This window comes from Corvus moneduloides, chromosome 1, assembly GCF_009650955.1.
Source record: "Corvus moneduloides isolate bCorMon1 chromosome 1, bCorMon1.pri, whole genome shotgun sequence".
Lineage (NCBI taxonomy): Eukaryota > Metazoa > Chordata > Aves > Passeriformes > Corvidae > Corvus > Corvus moneduloides.
The window spans coordinates 58232771-58251599 of record NC_045476.1 but is presented as its reverse complement, the minus strand read 5'-3'; the positions used below and the strand labels follow the sequence as shown (position 1 = coordinate 58251599).

Sequence of the window (18829 nt, the reverse complement as noted above, 5' to 3'; positions counted from 1 at the left end):
TTTCTCAAGGAGAAAACAGTACTGTTCTATACTCAGAGTTAGCTCATGGCTAATTGGCTCAACAAGAAGAAAGATTCTTATCATCACAGTTCACTAGGACCAAACAAAAGTGGCCTTTGAGAGAGAAGATGTTTGCTTGTACAAATCCAGGGAAACTAGTGAGCTGTCAGGACGAACATGGTTCAAAGTTCCTTTTGATGGCATATACAGCATGGGGAAAATCAGACTTTTATTATCAGAATGCTAGAGATGTTTCTCCTTGCAGCTCACTGTGTTTGGCTGGTATTCTTCCAAGATATCTCATTTTTCCTCTTGTTCTATAGATCCAGCATGGGCATATGCCCATAAAACAGTTCAGTGCAATGGCAGTTGGACTTCACTGTTAACATTTTAATTAATGGTATTCTTTAGTCTTCAATAAAAGCTATTTTTTTACTGAAAGCTGTTTTTTTTTTCCTAAAATGTCTTCCTCATACCACACCTTAAATTTAAGGTGGCAAGCCACAGAATGGGCCAGAATATCCTTTTTCTAAGTCACAGAGAGGTGATGCAACAAGAAAGGTGTAAAAAAGTTTTATTAGACATATTTAAGCTCAGAAGGTATTTTTTCCCCTTTACAGTCTCTGGGAACTGCCTCCATGTGTTAATTCTTTTACAGTATCTGGTCTTACCTGTGATTCTCTGTGTGATTCAGTAATGGTTGTTGGACCAGGGGTCACTTTCCCTTTCCATACATTGGGCTAAACTGCAATTGCTGAATGTTATCATTACAAAATTTTAATTCACTTTTTAGAGGTTGTTATGTTTGAAAACTTAATAATGAGCTTTGCAGCTTGCAGTTTCAGAGAGTATAATCTTGATTTCCTTGCAATTAATGAATGTAGAAAGAAAGTGATATATCAAAAGCACATATTCTGCGTGCTAAGCAAGGACATCTAACATATCTTCTGTAATGAGCATTATGACAAGCACAGTAGAGATTGTACCAACTAATGGATTTTTTTCTCTGCATTAAAATGTCTCAATCTATGCAGTTATCAAAACCTCCATGTGAAGCAGTGAAGGTATTAAAGTGGGTTTTATTCTGAATGATGTAGTCATGCTGCATGGCAAAATCAAGGCAATCTGGAAAATAGAATGTAAATTACTTAAGAATTTTTATATATTTTACTGTAATGTTAAATTTACTAAAAGATAGCAAACTCTGCTAACTTCTTTAACTTTACCAGGTTGTGTGCTATATTGGTTTGCAGTGATTGGTAAAATATAGTTGTTGGTGATTGTTCTAGCATGGCTCCAGCTGTTTTGCAGAAACATCCATCTGCCATAAGTAGATGAAATGTAATATTCCCTTCCTTCAGGGGCAGGGGTAGGTACGGGCAAAAAACCATGCTTATTCAGAACTTCGCAATTCTGAAATGCCATAGCTATTTAAAAAGTCTTAAAATGCTCTCTTGAAGAAAATATTATTTTAAGAGAAAATATGTGACAGATGTTTTTGACTTGGGCAGAAGAAGTTGCCCAGGGTAAAAAGAGTGTAGTGTCAGACCTCGAGTATTTTTTATTTCTCTCTCTGTGCTTAAAGCACAGTACCTCTGAAAAGTCTCATTTTCTTGGCGTGCCACATCAACATGCTGCTGAGGGGTCTGTTTGTGTCTTGCCCTCAGGACTCCGAGCCGTCAAATGAGGTGGTCTCAGAGGCCCCAGGTAACGTGGTACCCTCTACCTCAAGAAGTAGCTCTGAAGAGCTGATATCGGTGGCACAGAAACGTCCAGAAGAGGTAGGACATTCTGTGTCTATTCTTTTCCAAGATTAACTGTTGGGGAATACACATTTGGCTCTGTTTTTCATGCCTAGTGTTGTACTGCTAGTAACAGAGACTTTTTAAAGCTAGAGCTCAATCTTATCCTCCCATATAAACAGTGCGCAAGACCAAGGTAAAACTCAGGACTATTATTAATGGTACCTACAAGTATATTCCATAACATACACTACTTTTTAAATGCTGTTTCTTACTGTCAGTAATTAGGATTTTTTTTTTCTCGTTCCTGTCTTTTACACCGTGACAGTAACAGGAGCCCTTTTAGATTCTGGCTAAATAAATGTTATTACACTGGAGAGTCTGAAAGAGAATCTGTACATAGGTATATAGGTAGATATAAACCTTTTATCATCCTTCACAAAATTTAAATATGTCTAACTTCTGGCTTGTGCAAGGGAAAGACTCTCCCTGATACTGGGCCTTTCTTTGTTCTCTTGGTTTCAAAAAAGTGATGTGGTATGATCATAAGTTCATACTTCCTGTTGTGTTAATCAAAGGTGCTTGTAAGGTAGTTCCATAGGATAGCCAATGAATTAAGATGTTTTCTGTCCCTGCTATGCATCCTTGTCACAGTACACTATAGCTGGAGGAGAGGTTGTAGAATTCAGGATCATAAATTCATTTCATGGTAGCAATTATCTTTCCATAGAACCATTATTATCCTTAAATTAACCCTTCCTGTGAGAAGTAAGTCTTTCCTTTATAGTAGCCTTAACACTTAATTTTGGCCTATTCAAACAGTTTAGTTGATATTATTACTATTAAAAATATGTCAAGTACCAGGTAATATAAAGACTAGTCTTTCCTGCTTTTTTCCTGAGATTTCTTTTGACTGTAATCTTCACACCAAAGGACAGCGTGAAATGCTAGTCATAGGAGATATAATGTCATTTGTTAGTTTAGTGCAGCCTTTAGATAAACATCTTAATTTCTCTGATAGTCTTGTCACTTTGTCTGAAGAGGGAGGGTCCAGAGTACAAGGCCAGGAGAATTCTGAAGATTGTCTCCTGGATTAAGACCAAGTAGATTGACTTATTTTGGGCTATCAACTACATATTCCAAGATAGAAAGTCAGGTTATCACATCTAAGCAGTCTTGAGGATGGAGTAATACGAGCTTTTAGTAATGCTTTTTTATGTATTCTTGAGTAGCAAAGGGACCTCTAGTCTGTGGAGACACATAGGATCTGCCTCTTAATTCTCAATTGTCAATTTGTCAATTTACCTCACTCCACCGGAGAAATGAAAATTGAGAGCACAGATAATGTTTAAAAATAAAAAGAGAAGAAAAGTGCTGCAGAAAGAGGAATGAAACATGGTTAGTTAGTAAAAGGTGATTAAGAGGAGGATGGGTATACAGTTTTTGCTTTTTAAAAGCTGCTCAGCTGTGGGGGAGAGGAAACTGCAGAGAATCAAAAGATGGAAATACACCTTTCAAATTTTATTAAATAGTTCAGTAGTAGTTTATGTTGAGGCTGTTTTACTGTATGTGGGGTCATGCATTATATAAGGGAATGAGACTTTCTCCAATCATATTTACTGCAGTTTGTACAAGAGAGAGAGGTGAGTCAGAAAGAGTTTTGTGGTTGGATTTGCAGGGAACCTTGAGAGGAGAGCACCAGTATGCTGAATTTCCAAATTCAGAACCCACTACGAAACAACCCATCTAAGTTACTCATGGGTAAGTCAGCATGATAAACATTTGTGAATTACACCCTAAAAAACAGGTCCAAGAAGTGTTTGCAGAGCTTGACTTCAACTAATGCCTTTTTTTTTTTTTATTTTGTTTGAAGTCTTCTCCTATATCTTTCAGTATCTGCTTAATGAGTTAATATTTGGAATTGACTACTGACTGGTGCATTATTTGTGTAATTTATGTCTCATCTGAATTCAAACCATCAGTATTGGTGAGAGTTGTTAAAGAAAAGCTCAAATACAGCCATGGAAAAGAGAATATGAGGAAAGATTAAAGAAGGCGAGGTGGCTAACAGCAAAGGGTTTCAGGAAGGTGGAGAAAAATTGAGAAGGTTGTGGAAAGTGGTGCTCAAAAAGAGTCTTGGGCTTGCAAATGTGAGGACACACAGCTTCTAGTGGAAGAAAGTGTGGAAAATCCCACAAGCTGCCACATTAATTTTAATAAAGCACATGTTTTCCTGCTTACAATTTGTGTTCCTCTTAGGTAGGACAGTCTGAATCTAACATTCCGTTACTCATGTCATCAGTAGGATGATATTTGTGGGATGTAATTTGATCACCCAAATGAGGCTTTGTTTTGCTTGTCTAGTCATTCCTCCTAATAGAAATGATGGTCGAATGTTGAGTTCTACTCAACAGGAGGGCAGGATGGTATCCAGTCCTCTTACTGCTGCCCTTGTTCCCAGTCTCTTTTGATGCTCTAAAATTAGATTTAACTCTGTGTAGCATCAGGACAGCGTCCAGCTATGGGGCATAGGGCAAAAGCCACTGCAGAAATAATTAGCATATTGATTGTTTAGATCACAACTGTGAACTTTTTGTGAATTTCACTGGTGTCCTGAATCACCTGTTAGTAGTTCAGGAAAGTATATGTATTCATCGGTGTATTTCAGATGCAGAAACATTTTGGGTTATAAAGTAACTGAACTAACTTTAGAGTTAGAAAGATACTTTATTGTCGGTTTCCAAAAGCTGTGCAAGCCTTCATAAAATTTAAGTTGTATAGATTTGAATGCTTGAGTAATTCTAATTTGTGTCCATCCTAAAATAAGGATGTTTTCTCTGTGATTGATAAGTTAATGTTGTATATATTTCATGGGTTTTTTTAAGAATTGGAATTGAAAAGTGGCATTGAGAGCAGAATTCATGCATTTGGAAGGGGATAGATGTGTGTCATCCTAAATTCAGTGTAATTTCGTTAGACCTTCCAAGTTTATATTGTTTTGGCAGTTTTTCTCCCATAATAATGCTTGAGATAGGATTTTTGTTCCCACAAGCCTTTCAAAATTCAGAACTACATCACTATTAGTATGCCCTTTTTTCTCTGATACTACACATTCTTTACCATGAATGGATGAAAGGAAAGTCTCTGGATGTCATGATTATTTAAGATGCAGAGCTTCCAAAATGTTTTAAATGTACAGATACACTTGCTTGAATAACACTGCAGTTGTTCAATAAAGTTGAAAGGCTGGTGAATCTGCTTTTATGACCCTTACTTCTGTTTTCTCTGGTCAGCTTCACTGTGCATCTGGCAGTTGCAGCCTATTTGGTACATATGTTTAAGTAGGTTTTTGAGGGATATACAGAGATGCTGAAGAAAGTGAAGATTTGTTGTTAAAGTAGTTTTACTTTCCCTTTTTCATGTTTCTAAAGAGCAACATGGGTGGGATTTATCTTGATACCATTTCTCATATGCAGCACTTTAATCCGTGGGGAAGGATGATGTCAGTGGTTTGTTGTCTAAGAAAATACTGGTTCTGACAGCTCCCTTAAATGGGAGTCTCATAAGAGGCATATTCTCTTGCTTAATTAGAAGTAAAATAGAAGTACATGAGTTATGTGTATTAATTTCCTTTGCCAATCCTGTGGCATATTAATTAATCGTGTTTTAATAGTGTAAGCCTAGAGGCTAACAGAGCTGTTCTTTCTTACTGTCTGCATTGCCAGAACAGTACAGACACAGAGGAAAAGCTGTGCTATCCTTTCTCTTGGATAGAAAAATGAATTCAACAACCAGCAAACCCTTACTTTTCCCTACAAAAGAAAGTACTTCAGGGTAAAATGTGAGTGATGTGTTGGTAGCATATGAACCTGAATAGCATGTGTCTGTGGTGCTTTTTGGGTGCTGTATTTAAACTATAAAAGCTGTGCAAAGCGTTGTGTTTCTCAGCTAAAGAAGGATTAAGATAGATACCCCCTAACCTGTTTCTGAACTATAAGACATCCAGTTGCAGCTTGCAGTTTATCTGGATAGAGCACAGATGTTTTTCCATAAGTAACGTGCAGCTAAGGGATAGTGATTTGTTTGATAGAAAAAGATGTGTCCCACACTTCAGTCATCTGCCATTAGTTGTAAGTATGGTACAAGCATCGTAAAAAGATTATAGAATTCAGTTTTAACTGCATTATTTCCTATACAAGTGAAGGAAATGTTGCTTAATTTCTATTAATACGATTGGCAGCTTATATTGTCTTTTGTTTATTGATTTATCCTCCTTCCTTGATCTCCCAACAAGTCCCTTTAGCATTTCAAGTTAGTACAAAAGGAGTTCTTTTTTTTAAAACCCAAAGCTATAAACTTCATCAGCAGTGAATGCAATCCATTCTTATGCTATTTTATTACACTGAGGTTTTTGCTTTTTAAACAAGGTATGATGTAGCATGTTCTGAAATGATTGAATTGAAAGTAATTTCATAGGAAAGTTTGTAATAATGTTCATGTGATATTTTTTTCCATCTGCTATTATTAGGCTATGAAATAAGTGAATTTCCATCACTGACATAATTCATTTCAGAGAATAATCATTGTGAAGAATAAACACCATCAAGAAGGTGACAGATGTTCTCACTCTTAGAGAACACAAGAATATATTAGATAAAATATATATTTGTGTATCTATCTGTATGTATAAATGCACAGCTTTTATGCTTGCACTTGTGAAAAGCCTGTGCATTCTTTTCTAAACTTCATAGGCATAACAATATATTCCTTCTATTCTGTGTAGCTGCTGGCTTGAATGCCTTTAATGGAATATTTGTGTCAGACAGTTGTTGCTATAAATGCATTCTTTCTGACCCATTGCTAATTAAAAAAATACACAGTTACTGACATAGGGTGAGTTGGACTCATATTTAGTCTTGAACACTAATTTTTTTTGTTTAATTTCTGAGGAACTTTCCCACTCAGAAAAGTAACTGTAAATGTTCATGCTGTATGGACCTAGAAGTCTGTTTTCTGATGAAAAATCATAAGTGGTAACTTACTAGTTATTTTTTATCGTAGGTAGATAATTCCCCTTCATTTCCAGTAGTATTTCCAGTAGTGATACTGGATTGTGATTTTGGAACACAGGTTGATTTGTACTCTGAACCTGCTGCTATACTGAGATCTGCAAACAGACAAAACACCACAAAAAACCACCACAAACACTAAATTACATACTTTAACAAAGAGAAGAAAACATATAGAATCGTCTGTGTCATCCATATCCTGGTAGACATAGGATGGATCTCCCTAGTGCATTTGTTAGTACTTTTTTCTGGTTTTAAAACTTCTGAACAGTGGTGGTTTTCATACTTCCGGGGTCTTTTCCTTCGCACTCCTTTACAATAAAAATTCTCTAAGGTGTTTATTGCATAGTGTTTGTTGCACTCCTCCACTTTGTTTTCTTTCAGTGACAGTGGAAGAGTTGCAGCATGTTACAGATCTGGAATTGGAATGCATTTTGAGTATTTTCTGGACCTAAGTCAGATTCGTTGTAGAAAAGACTGATATTTGGTTCCTTTCAGAATTACTTATGGGTGATTTGGCCCATAATCCAACTCTTCTTGTCAGAGTGTGTCTTCCAGCCATCAGACTCATTTATCTAAACAACGGAGTTGGGTCACCTATTCAGATTATTTGGCACACAAGAGATTTGTCTGATTTTACTTTTCATGCTTCTACAAGTAATTATTATTATTATTACTGCAGTTCCCATTAATATTCCAGAACAGAAGTGGTAAGCCACATGCCTAAAGAGCCTTAGACTCTAACTGTGTTAAAAGTGAATTTATAATGAACTGAGAAAAGGAACATAATACCTTTGACTACTGAAGTGGTTCCTCTGTAAAATAAACTGGGAAATACAGTTAAGCATGTAAATGGTCTGGAGTTAGAAATTCATATTTTCCCTCTAATCTCTTCACATGACTGTTTTATGTAATCTTCTTAATAACTAAATAAAAAGGGTGCAAGATGGCTGGAAAATGCTGTCATGCAGTTCTGCTTTTGAAGTCAAAATTCATTTATGTATATTTAAGCTGTAAATGGCCTTATGAAATGAGGGTCCCTCTTAGAAGAACATTATTAATTTAAAAAATGAATTAGATCTGTTCAAAATTTCCACAAATCCAAGACATTTTTCTTTATTTAACCTTTTCACAGTCTCTGCCCTTCTTTAAAGTACATTTAGTCCTATATCGTCTGTTATTCAGGAAGGTATTTAATACATGACTGGGCATCATTTGCATTATACAAGAAGATTAACTTTACAAGCTCTGCTATTAATCTGAGTAGCTCTACATATTGACCTATGAAAGAACATAATTAAGTTAGCTTAATTAAGTTAGTTAATTGTTACACTCTGATGAACTTACTATTGAGAGGAAATTAAAGGCAAATAGAAAGTGGCGTTCACTGGTTTGAAATCATATTTTAAAGGATTTCACAAAGATACTTTATATATAGATGACGAAAATATCTATTGTGTAATAGCCAAATCAGAGACAATTAAAATCTCTGCAGTTTTCTCCTTTATTGCCTGACATTCATCCATATTTCTAAAAGAAATTTTAAAAGCATGCTAAAAATTGAGAAAATAACTGTTGTTAAGTTTTTCCCCCAGTACCCAAATGATTGAATTCAGAAATCCTGTCTACACATGGACTACAGAGAAAAGCACACCATCAAAGTTCATTAAGTGTTATAATCTGTTATCACACTCTCCTTTTGGGTAGAGGAAAAGATTGGAAGACCCCACAGGGCAGCAAGCACTATCCCATCATGTGTGCATACTCACACATCAGCATAAGAATCTTTCTCATGCAGTGGTAGAGGGGAAAGGAGAGGCACTCCTGGAATTTACTCTGTCAGCTGCATTTCCGTTGTCAGGAGAGCCTGCAAGTTCACTGCAGGAAAACATTCAGGATTTCAGCACAGATCCTGTGCATGGATAGACCCTCCACATGACTCCAACATCTGGGATGCATTCATCAGTCTTGATAAGCAATGATAAGTACCCTGGAGATCATCAATTCCAAATAGCTGCAATTAATAAACAGTAAGAAAAAAATGGCCAAACATGCAAAAATGTGCTACAGTGAATGCTGCCAAATGAGCAGTTTATTAATCTGTGAGATTCATTAATATTACTATGGCTTTAGTTCAGAATTATTTCCTGTGAACAATTATTAGTTCTCTATTACTTCTTTTTTTATTATTTGCCAGGTCTATAGATTTTCTGGATGGCATTCTCGAAGATTTTAGGATTTCTGCTTGCTTTCTGTTGTAAAAATTAATATTTTAACTCAAGTGAAAACAGTATTTTCCCTGAGGTATTATTCTTTGGCATTTCCAGATCACATGAAAGGGTCATTGATCTGTGGATATATTCTCTGGAAAAATAGCAGCATTGAAAGCAGGAAGGCAGTGGCATTTAGGATGACTTGTGTACAAATTGGTATTCGTATTCTGAAGACAGATAAGTTGGAATTGTGTTCCTCCAAAGAGAAAAAAGTCTTTCCTTAAATGATACTTGATACTTTTTTATTTAGAAAAAAAACTGAAACAATTTTTAAAATGGATAGGTTAGGAAGAAACAGTTAAATTACAGCTACTGTATATTTTATAAGACGTTGTTTTTCTTTAACACCTTGCCTACAAAAAAAAATTAATTTTTGTAAATTCAATTTGAAATGAGCATGTTGTTATATTTGTCCCCCTTTAAAATGTTATGGAGCATTTAACAGCTTGTTACATTCTAAGAGGAAGGAACAGCTTTGTTTTCAGCTTCAATGACATGCTTTAAATCATAATTTTTTTTTTTTTTTGATAGAGGAGGAGAGTGGAAATTTGATCAGAAAATTAGAATTAAGCAAGCTTTAGGCGGGAAAATAGCAAGGAGCTCAAGTTTAGAGATGTTTCCGCCTGCTGAGGATTTTGCTGGTTGTACTGGTGTCAGTGAGCTTCAGTGTACCTGAAGTACACTTCAGTGCACTATGTGGTCAGCTTTGACTGTGTTCCTTGGAGATATCCATGATGTGGCATGGTGCAATGCCATATGAGCTGCTATTGTCATTTCCTGTATATATGTGTGGCACGTGTGGTACACAATGGAAGTTCTTTCCTGGAGGAAATGGAGCGTCTTTCTTCAATATATTATGTGCACACTCTTAATGTTCTATTTTTTGTTTCTTTCCTGAGGGATTTGTTGTCTTCTCTCTTACCTGTAATATTTAAGTGAAAAATTAAGCTAATACATTCTCTGGTCATTGCATGCAGTGTAAATATTAGGGCTCACACTGCACTACATGAACAAAGCAATGATCCTTTTTGTAGATGATACATAGTATCAGAAATTTCCTATTTTAATATGACAGGTTGAAAATATCGTCAGAACCCTTTTAAGTTATTACAGGCTAGATTTGAGGTAATGAGGCTCGAGCAGAGTTAAAGATTCCAATGTCATCCTTAAGGTAGTGAAGATAAGCAGAGGTCAGTCAGTAGTCATTAATAACATAGGTTATATAGATTTCCCCTACCCAGTTGCTTCAGGGTTATCTCTAAACTGCAGTGCAATCCCAGTAGTGTCCCAATGCTGCTTTGCCAAAGCATTGTTACTTTACATTTCTCTGTAATTCTGTTAAACAGAATATTTAGACATATTTAGAAGAGTTCATATTGCCTAAATATTTCAGTGCAGTAGGATAAGTGATTTGTTATTTGTTAGAATAGCTCTTTTTACTATTAGTGTGTATTTTTATGATAATCATATATACATTAATCTACCTGAATTAACAGTATTTTAAAACTAAATTTATATTAACTTCAAGCATGTATTTTCTAAAGACTATCAAGTAGGTTAACACACACTATTATCTTTAATAGCCCTCATTGACCTGCTAAATCCTTCTTAAGTGAACAGTTTTCCTATAATTAATTTTTAAGTGTGGCTATGTAGCTATCCTAGTCTCTCAAAATCTCTAGATGACCTGGAATACCCAGAACGACATATTCTGTGCTGTAGCTATGGTCTTTGTTTTATTTAGAAACAGGGAGTGTTCCTGAAAATATAGTTACATTCAGAGAGACTTAGGCTACAATGAGGAGCGGTGTCTGTGGAAAGCTGGTTTTCCATTATCCAGTCCTAGGGGGTAGGTGAATCTGCTCTGGTAAGATTCTTGTTTAAATTGGTTGGAATCATCACAGGGAATTAGCATGCACCTCCTATCAATTAAGATACTTCTGTGTCCTCTCATAATGACTGCTTTGTATTATTCTGTAGTTCTGCATATGCACAGTAGAGGTGGAGATATGCCTACTGCATGACTTAGCTGGCTAAAACTATTGGCCTAAAACTCCACAGATTCTGCCAGTGTTTACCAAGGAAGATACTTGCAGAGGACTTCCCAGGGCACCTGGAGGAGGCTTTAACCTAGGAGGATGGCTGAGATGGGCTCTGGAGATGCTCTGCAATTCATTGGCTACCAGACCAAGGCCACACTGCTGCTGAAAGGGCAGTCTGTGTTGGACTAGCAGAAAACTGAGCTGGGTCAGTGGGCTACTCTGGCAGACCATGGAGTGAGATCCATGGGGGTGAAGGACATGCATAGCTGTGGACCTTGACTTCCCTCTTCAGTGTCAGCATGAAGTTAAATGATCCAGGGCTGACACTGAGATTGCATTGTCATTTGGGTGCTCTAGAAAAAATAAATGAAAATAATCTTCAAAACACTCGCTAGTGTTTCTGGATTTAATGTATTAGCCAGTTCTTCCATGTTTGTCCATTCAAAAGGAGCACATTTTTCCTATTTTACAGCCATATTCTCAGTTTACCCCACAAAAGTAGGCTTGTCATATTTGGGTTGTTCAGGAGATTGACTAAAATTAAGAGCTAATGTTCTAATTAATGAAAAACCTGCTTCTTTCTGCAAATTAGGATCAATTTTTGCTTTTAAGGTGATTAGTTACACAAAATTTAGACTCCTATTTGGTATCAAGGACCACAAGCATTGGAATTCACACATAGTGGTGTGCATCCGCTTTCATCCTTGTGACGTTTTTTTTTTGATCTTTATCAGGAGAAATCTTTTCAGACTATCAGTGGACAGAGGCATATCCACACTTTGCTTGTTGGAAAACTACCAGTGTTCATTTGGATTCATCGAGGTGCAGGGAACCATGTGTGTCCTGCTCTTGGTCACAACAACGCAATGCAATGGTACAGGCTGGGTGCAGAGAGGCTGGAAAGCTGCCCAGCTAAAAAGTCTCAGGGTACTGGTGACAGCAGCTGAACATGAGCCAACAGAGTGCCCAGGTGGCCAAAAGGCCAGTGACATCCTGAATTGTAGCCGGGTTACTGTGGCCAGCAGGACCAGGGCAGTGACTATCCCCCCTGTACTTGACACTGGTGAGGCCACACCTTGAATCATGTGTCCAGTTTTGGGCTTTCCATTACAAGAAATACACTGAGGTGCTGGAGTGAGTCCAGAGAAGGCAATGGCATTGCAAGGGTCTGGAGCACAAGTCTTGTCAGGAGCAGCTGAAAGAGTTGGCGGTCTTTAGCCTGGAGAAAAGGAAGCTCGGGGGGACTTTAACACTCTCTACAACTGCCTGAAAGGAGGCTGCACTGAGGTGGGGGTCGGTCTGTTCGCCGAGGTAACAAGTGACAGGACCAGAAGTGGCCTCAAGTTGTGCCAGGGGAAGTTTAGATAGGATATTAGGAAAAAATATTGAAGGAAAGGGTTATCCAACATTGCAGCAGGCTCCTCAGGGAAACAATCGAGTTTCTATCTCTCTGGAGATATTTGGAAGACTTGAAGGTCTTGCACTTAGGGACATGGTTTACTGGCGAATTTGGCATTGGTAGGGTAATGGTTGGGCTTGGTGATCTTAGAGATTTTTTCCACTTAAAGGGTTCCATAATTCCATGATTCTGAGTTCAAATCTAGGATTCTAACCTGAGAATTCTATCTGAAAGCAGAAAAAAATTCAAGTAGTAGCTTCTAATCTTGAGGAGACTTACAATCTAAATTCGAAAACAAGCTGCCAGTGGAGAAACTTGCCTTAAATCTGTACAACTGACAATAGAATCATTCCCTGTATGTTTTCCAATCCTTTGATTGTACTTGACTACTGTTTCCCCCAAATTTTCAGTAGACTTTTTGTCTACTACTTATAGGCACTTGCTATAGGTAAACTCAGTTAATCCAGCGTTGGTCACATAGGGTCACATGGGTATTACAAAAATAGATGTCCAGAGTTTAGAAGGATAAAGACAGCCCTTTAGAAAATACCCATTACAAAAGTGTAAAAAATTAGTCAAATAAAGGCATATTTGTTCTAAAAAATCTCTAAATCTGGGAGATAAAATACTCAAAATCGAAGACAAGTTACTAAGTGCATGAAGAAAGAGAATCTGAGGAAGGGAGCAGAGATTTTTTAATGCATTTTAGATACTTATTTTTATTCTCATTTTTTGAGAGTCTTTTTTTATATATTTAGCTCTGGGAAAAAAATCTCAGTAAGTCAGCATTTAAAAATGGATTCACCCACAGAATATAATTTGTGTGCATGTGTGCATGCTGTGCAAAATTTTAGATGTTTGTTTCTGCAAAATGTTGCTTGTTTCAACAGTCTCTTTGTAGTTTCAAGGGTGATATCTGAAATGGGGATTGAGGCAAAAATGATGGTTTTATTCAGTGTGTAGATAATCCTAAAGTCACCATTTTTCATATTGTAGCCTGATAAGCAGCAGAGTAAAAATAACCCAATTTTGAAGTCATGGTGTTACTTGAGAAAGCTTTTAGCGTCTGCAGAGGCACCAAGTTATTCAAAAAGGGGAAGCACATTAAAACCTTACCAAAGACATAAATCTAATCCCTGCTCCTGTAAGGAAAGATGAAGTGGAGGAAACTTCCTTCTTCACCACAAGCATGACTCTGCAAGGTCTTTCTTATGCCGTGGAGTGAAATACATTTGATCCCTCCATCCTTGCCTCAAGATCTCATTCAGAGGCACTGAAAACTCAAAGAAAATTTGAAATCAGCATTTATTTCAATTATTTTATCTAAGATCAAAAGGTGGAAGAGCTTGGAGTGTTCTTGAAAATACTATTTCTAAAGCCTGTGTTTTCTAAATTCTTCATATGATACTAAGTGTTTCAGGTGGAATTTCTTTATCTCTAAAGTAATTGTATTTAATAATATTTAATTTGGGAAACTAATATGGGTAAATTTGATTTGTTCTTGCTTTCATCTTGCAGTCTTCTCTGGGTGTCTGCCTGTGGCCATTTTACGTGGCAAGAAACTGGACTAGAGAAATATTTGCTCCTGTCCATTGTAGCTCCTTATTTCTTTCTGTCACAAGCTGCCAATGCCCATGTGTAGTGATGAAGCCAAGAAATTGTGCCAAAGATTAAAACTTCTCAGATGCAGTATTGCGGATATGCTGTGGTTCCAGGTTGGAATTTTTTTTCAGCTAAGTAAGCATCTATGAGTTGTGATTTCTAGTTCACTGTTTAATACAAACATAGCCCTTTAAGAAAATGTCTTAGCCAATTTTCCAGAGTACTATAACTTTAGAACTTTCTTATTTTTTATTTACTGAATTAATACTACTTTATTTTCATTTAAATCAATATGTACTGAATTTAATAAGTACAGGGTCTCTACATTAGTCTGTGAAGCTCCCATAACAAAAATTAGCAAATAATTCTGTGCAATTAAATAGTATGCTTTTCTTGTGTCAATCTTACCCCAAAAACTTGGAATTTTGGGTATTTGTTTTTAGCTCCATAATTTGTATCATGAATGCATTTCAGTGTTGCAGTCAGGGCTATATGGTTAAAATCACTGAATCAAAAAAAAAAAAAAAAAAAAAAGGAAGATAATTACCTCAAAGAGCTTTCATTTCTAGTATAAAACAAGACATTGTGGATTAAAAAAAAAAAGAATAAATAACATTGTATTAGTTCTTTTTACTGCATTTTGGTTAGAGTTTACACTTAATAGGAGAAATCTTTTTTTTTTTAAAGGAAAGACTTATGAGAAGGCTGATAATATTGTTTTAAATATTTGGAGATTTCACATTCTTGTCCTACAGTGTTTATTATTAAGCAGGTTATAATAGCCTCTACTTCTCTACATAATGTAGAAACTTAAGTTAGTAGTAGAAACAAGATTAAAGACAATGAGCAGATCACAGAATGGAACAAGTGAATTCCTAGTTTTATTAATTGGTAAACTTAAGCTAGAGAGGTATTGCGCATATCAACCAGGAAAATGGAAGGTTGTTTGCATAAATACTTTTCCGCTGTTAAAGCACGTCATTAATAGGCTATGTCAAATCAGACCAAGGATCTGTATCAAGCAGCTTCATCATCCATAGAGTCATGAAGTGAATGGCATCAAAAATCACTGGGCCGAACACTTATCAGCTCACTATGATAAAATGACTGCATTTTTATTTGCACAATAACCTCAAATCCTCATATTAAAAAGTGGCAAATTTTTTTGCCCTTTACTGTTCTAAGTGTGACACATGTAACAATTATTCATCACTCCATAATGGATCGTTTTTATCAGAGTCCTGTGTCTTTTCTGTATACATAGAATAAATATTTATGTTTTCTCATTTTTCTGAACTAGAAGATACTGATAGAATAGGTTTGAAGTGTCAACTATAATTCATTGCATGCAAAGAAAAGCTTTATACAGATACTGTGTGAAAGGAAAAGAATATCTAAATCATTTCAGCAGCGAGCTTATAACCAAGATAATATCAGCATTTTCCTTCTTGAAAATATATATGCCATAAATTAAAGGAGGTTTTCAGTATTTTATTAAAATGCTTCGGACAAGTTTAACCCCATCTTCAAAGGGATTATATGTATGAATACAAAAACCTTGTTTTTTTAAAAAAAAAAGTGAAGGTCAAGTCAAAGTTAAAACAAGCTTGCAGTAAACTTCCTACTAATCCTGGAAATATTTTGTTTAGAAGACATTAGAAAACTATGGCACATGTTTAGTGTCAATTTAAAGGTACCCATTTTATTCTTACAGAAAACTTAAGATGTATCTAGCACTTTACTGTTTTGTACAATAGTAATGTAGTCTGGGAAAAAAATACAATATACATGTATACTGAGTGTATCTGAATGAACTCTTAATTTAGTTAAAATCAGTCTTAGCAGTAAATGTAATAGTGGAGAGGTACATATCACAGTATATAATTATGTTTTAATATATACATAGCAAAGTAATTGGGTTAATAAGACTGTAATTATAATCCAAAATGCACTTGTAATGAAGCATTTTATACACAAATACTACAGTTCATATAAATACTATGGTATCTCAACACCTTTTCAGCTCTGCTTCCAGCTTCTCTAACAAGAAAATGCAGGGAAGTGTTGGTACTGTTTGTAAGGAAATAATAACAGAAGAGGAAAGTTGTAGGTGATGAAACCCTGCATCTGTTTTGCAGAATTCGCAGCTGTCCCTTTACTACTGTTTTAAAACCATTGGATTTGTAGTGCTTTAAAGTGTCATATCCCATGCTTCTCTAATCTGTTGAAGGATGAATGGTTAAGTTTTGTGTTTTCTTTGTGAATGCTCCTTTCCTAAGCCCTGCAGCATCAACACCACATTTGTGGCTACTAGCTCCCTAATTCCAGCTGCAGCTTTGCAGTCTTCTGAGAGAGGTGCTCTCTGAGGTACCTGGTCAGAAGAGACACTGCTTTTTTTTGGAGCCAGTCCCATCACAAAAGACCCAAGGCATCCATCACGGCTTTTTGCAAACAAGCAGAAAGCTGAAATGAAGTCTTACTGTTTCTGATGTATGTGAGAATTTTACTTTGAACTCCAAGTGTTTTCTTCCAGCAATAAATATAACTTTAATCACTCATTAGTATCACATCACATTGATGATAAAGTGGGAAATAAACTGGGAGATTTAGTAAGGTCATGTATTTAATAAGAGACATCAAAATATAATTTTGTGGGGGTATACCCAGTGTTTTGGTTTAGAAGTGCTGCCTAGAAATGTGATAATTGTTTTCTTTAAAAATCAGATATTAAAGGACAATGTGAGAATGAATCTTTCTATAACAAAATCACAAAAGCAGTCCATTTTGGGAGGAGTTAGTATGTTTGGAAGGTCATTAATGTAAAGCTGTGAATTTGTCCCCACAAGTGACATGGATAAGCTAAGTGATGTTACGGTATTTGCTGTTGTCACATTGCATTAGCATCTCAGGCATGATAAGAATGCCATTAATGTGAAACAAAAATTAATTGCTATGATAAGGCAATAAAGCTTGTTTAATACCGTATGATCAGTGGCTTGAAAGAAACTTGCAATTTCAATTTTAATTCTTTCTGTAAACATTTCCAGTTCCTACAGACTCTGAATCTTTACCTTTTGTGATTATTTGCAGACAGAGTGGAATTTACTCTTGGATGGGCACTCCGTAGAACAGCTTGCCAACTGTTCTTGCCAGAATGTTTTTAGCATATGTATTAGGGAATTTTTGCATTGTTGCATCCTAAAATCAATGTGGAACATAAGGATGATGAGTTATGTTCTAGGCATTCCTTCTACTGTCCATCAAATGCATCTTGTGCAAGCAAATTTCCTAATTTTCAGAGAGCTCAACAAAGGAAAGAATAATTTGAGTCACAATCATTGAAATTAATAGTGGTTCTATATCCAACTGCAGAGAAATGAATTGATTACCTTTGGTTATGCTTTGTTCAGGTCTTAGGAAGCTTTTGTAACATTATGCTTTTTATGTACACGGAACTGTGGTCAGCCATGTCAGAGGGCTCAGAATAACACAGTGCTTCAATCGAACAGCTGCCTACATACAGGATAAGAACCTGCTTTAACTGGTAGGTTCCACTGCTTTGTGGTTCAGAATAAAGGAGATTCTGTATGAGGATAATGTCTGTATCAAAGTATGGGATCATACCTCTTGGAAATCAGGCACTTATTTAGGCCAGCACATTTGGCTTTTGGCTATGAAGATGCAGGCTGGCAAATTTGCATTCACAGTGCATTTTTCAAAATATTGGTTCAAAATAGTGTGGGACAAGTTCATCAGACAAAACCTGCATTAGGCTACCAATATGTATAATTGCACATAGCAGAGGCTTTTCTCACTGTGGTAAACTCAGTATCTTCAGACGTCAGAAGAATTGATTTCATTACAAGTCAGCTTTTTGTGCTTTGAAATGAAAGTACTGAGAAGTCCTTGGTTGTCTTCATCCCTTCCAGAACCACAGGAGCCTGTCTGCTTTGCAGAACAACTGTGATGTCTTCATGGCAGATGGAACAGGCACGCTGACTGCTAGTACCTCATACTTTTCAAACATACATCAATCCTTCTGAGGCAAGCAAACTCCAGAATCATATAATGTATTAGACTTTGATTGACTGGTGGCGGCTTCTGAATTCCAGCATGAGAATTCCTATCTTCAGAATGTTTTCAGAGGAGATCATTTCACATCTTCTAGCACCAAATAACTTCATTAAGGAAGGCTGTCACTTGTCAGAAGTGAGGTCATATTGGTCTTTTCATAGCATTCCAGTTAGCTTTAAGTGCATGGCTTAGAAATTTCAGCAAGTCAGCCAGTCTTGCATTTGAAAATGGTATTTCAGTGACACATTCAGGAGAGATACACCTAGGGCTTTCTGAAGGGAAAGTTTCTTAAGCAGCATATCCTTGACAGTGCCTCTCAGAGTATGAAAAAAATTGTTAACTGCAGAGTATCTACTACTTGATTTTGAAGGGCTTGATGGAGCATTCGTTCATGAACATTAATGTAGAAAGCACAAGCCAAGCTTTTTTTGAGGTCTGGCCTTTTGTTTGTTTGGACAGGCATTTTGTTGTTGATTGACTCTTCTCATCTTTTCCTGCCATGGGTTATGAAATCATATGCCCTAAGGAAATGAAATTCAATTATGCATTTAATATTTTTGGATTAGTGGGGCACATGCATCTGGCATGGTGAAAGCAGAATGATTTTACGTATAGAAGTTAGTTAGGA

At 36.3% G+C, this 18829-nt stretch overlaps 1 protein-coding gene across 4 annotated transcripts in view; it reads left to right on the top strand.

The window, feature by feature from the left end:
• Positions 1 to 18829, top strand: part of PHF14 (PHD finger protein 14) — a 164716-nt gene that overhangs the window by 129171 nt on the left and 16716 nt on the right. For 2 of the 4 annotated variants that reach the window (XM_032111126.1, XM_032111107.1), the window contains one exon: positions 1668 to 1781. The exons of 1 other annotated variant lie outside the window; for it this stretch is intronic. In XM_032111126.1, the coding sequence (XP_031967017.1) occupies positions 1668 to 1781 (114 nt within the window). Of the gene's footprint in view, positions 1 to 1667; positions 1782 to 3420; positions 3504 to 18829 lie in introns of all 4 variants that reach the window. One more of the 4 variants, XM_032111115.1, reaches the window with a different exon arrangement.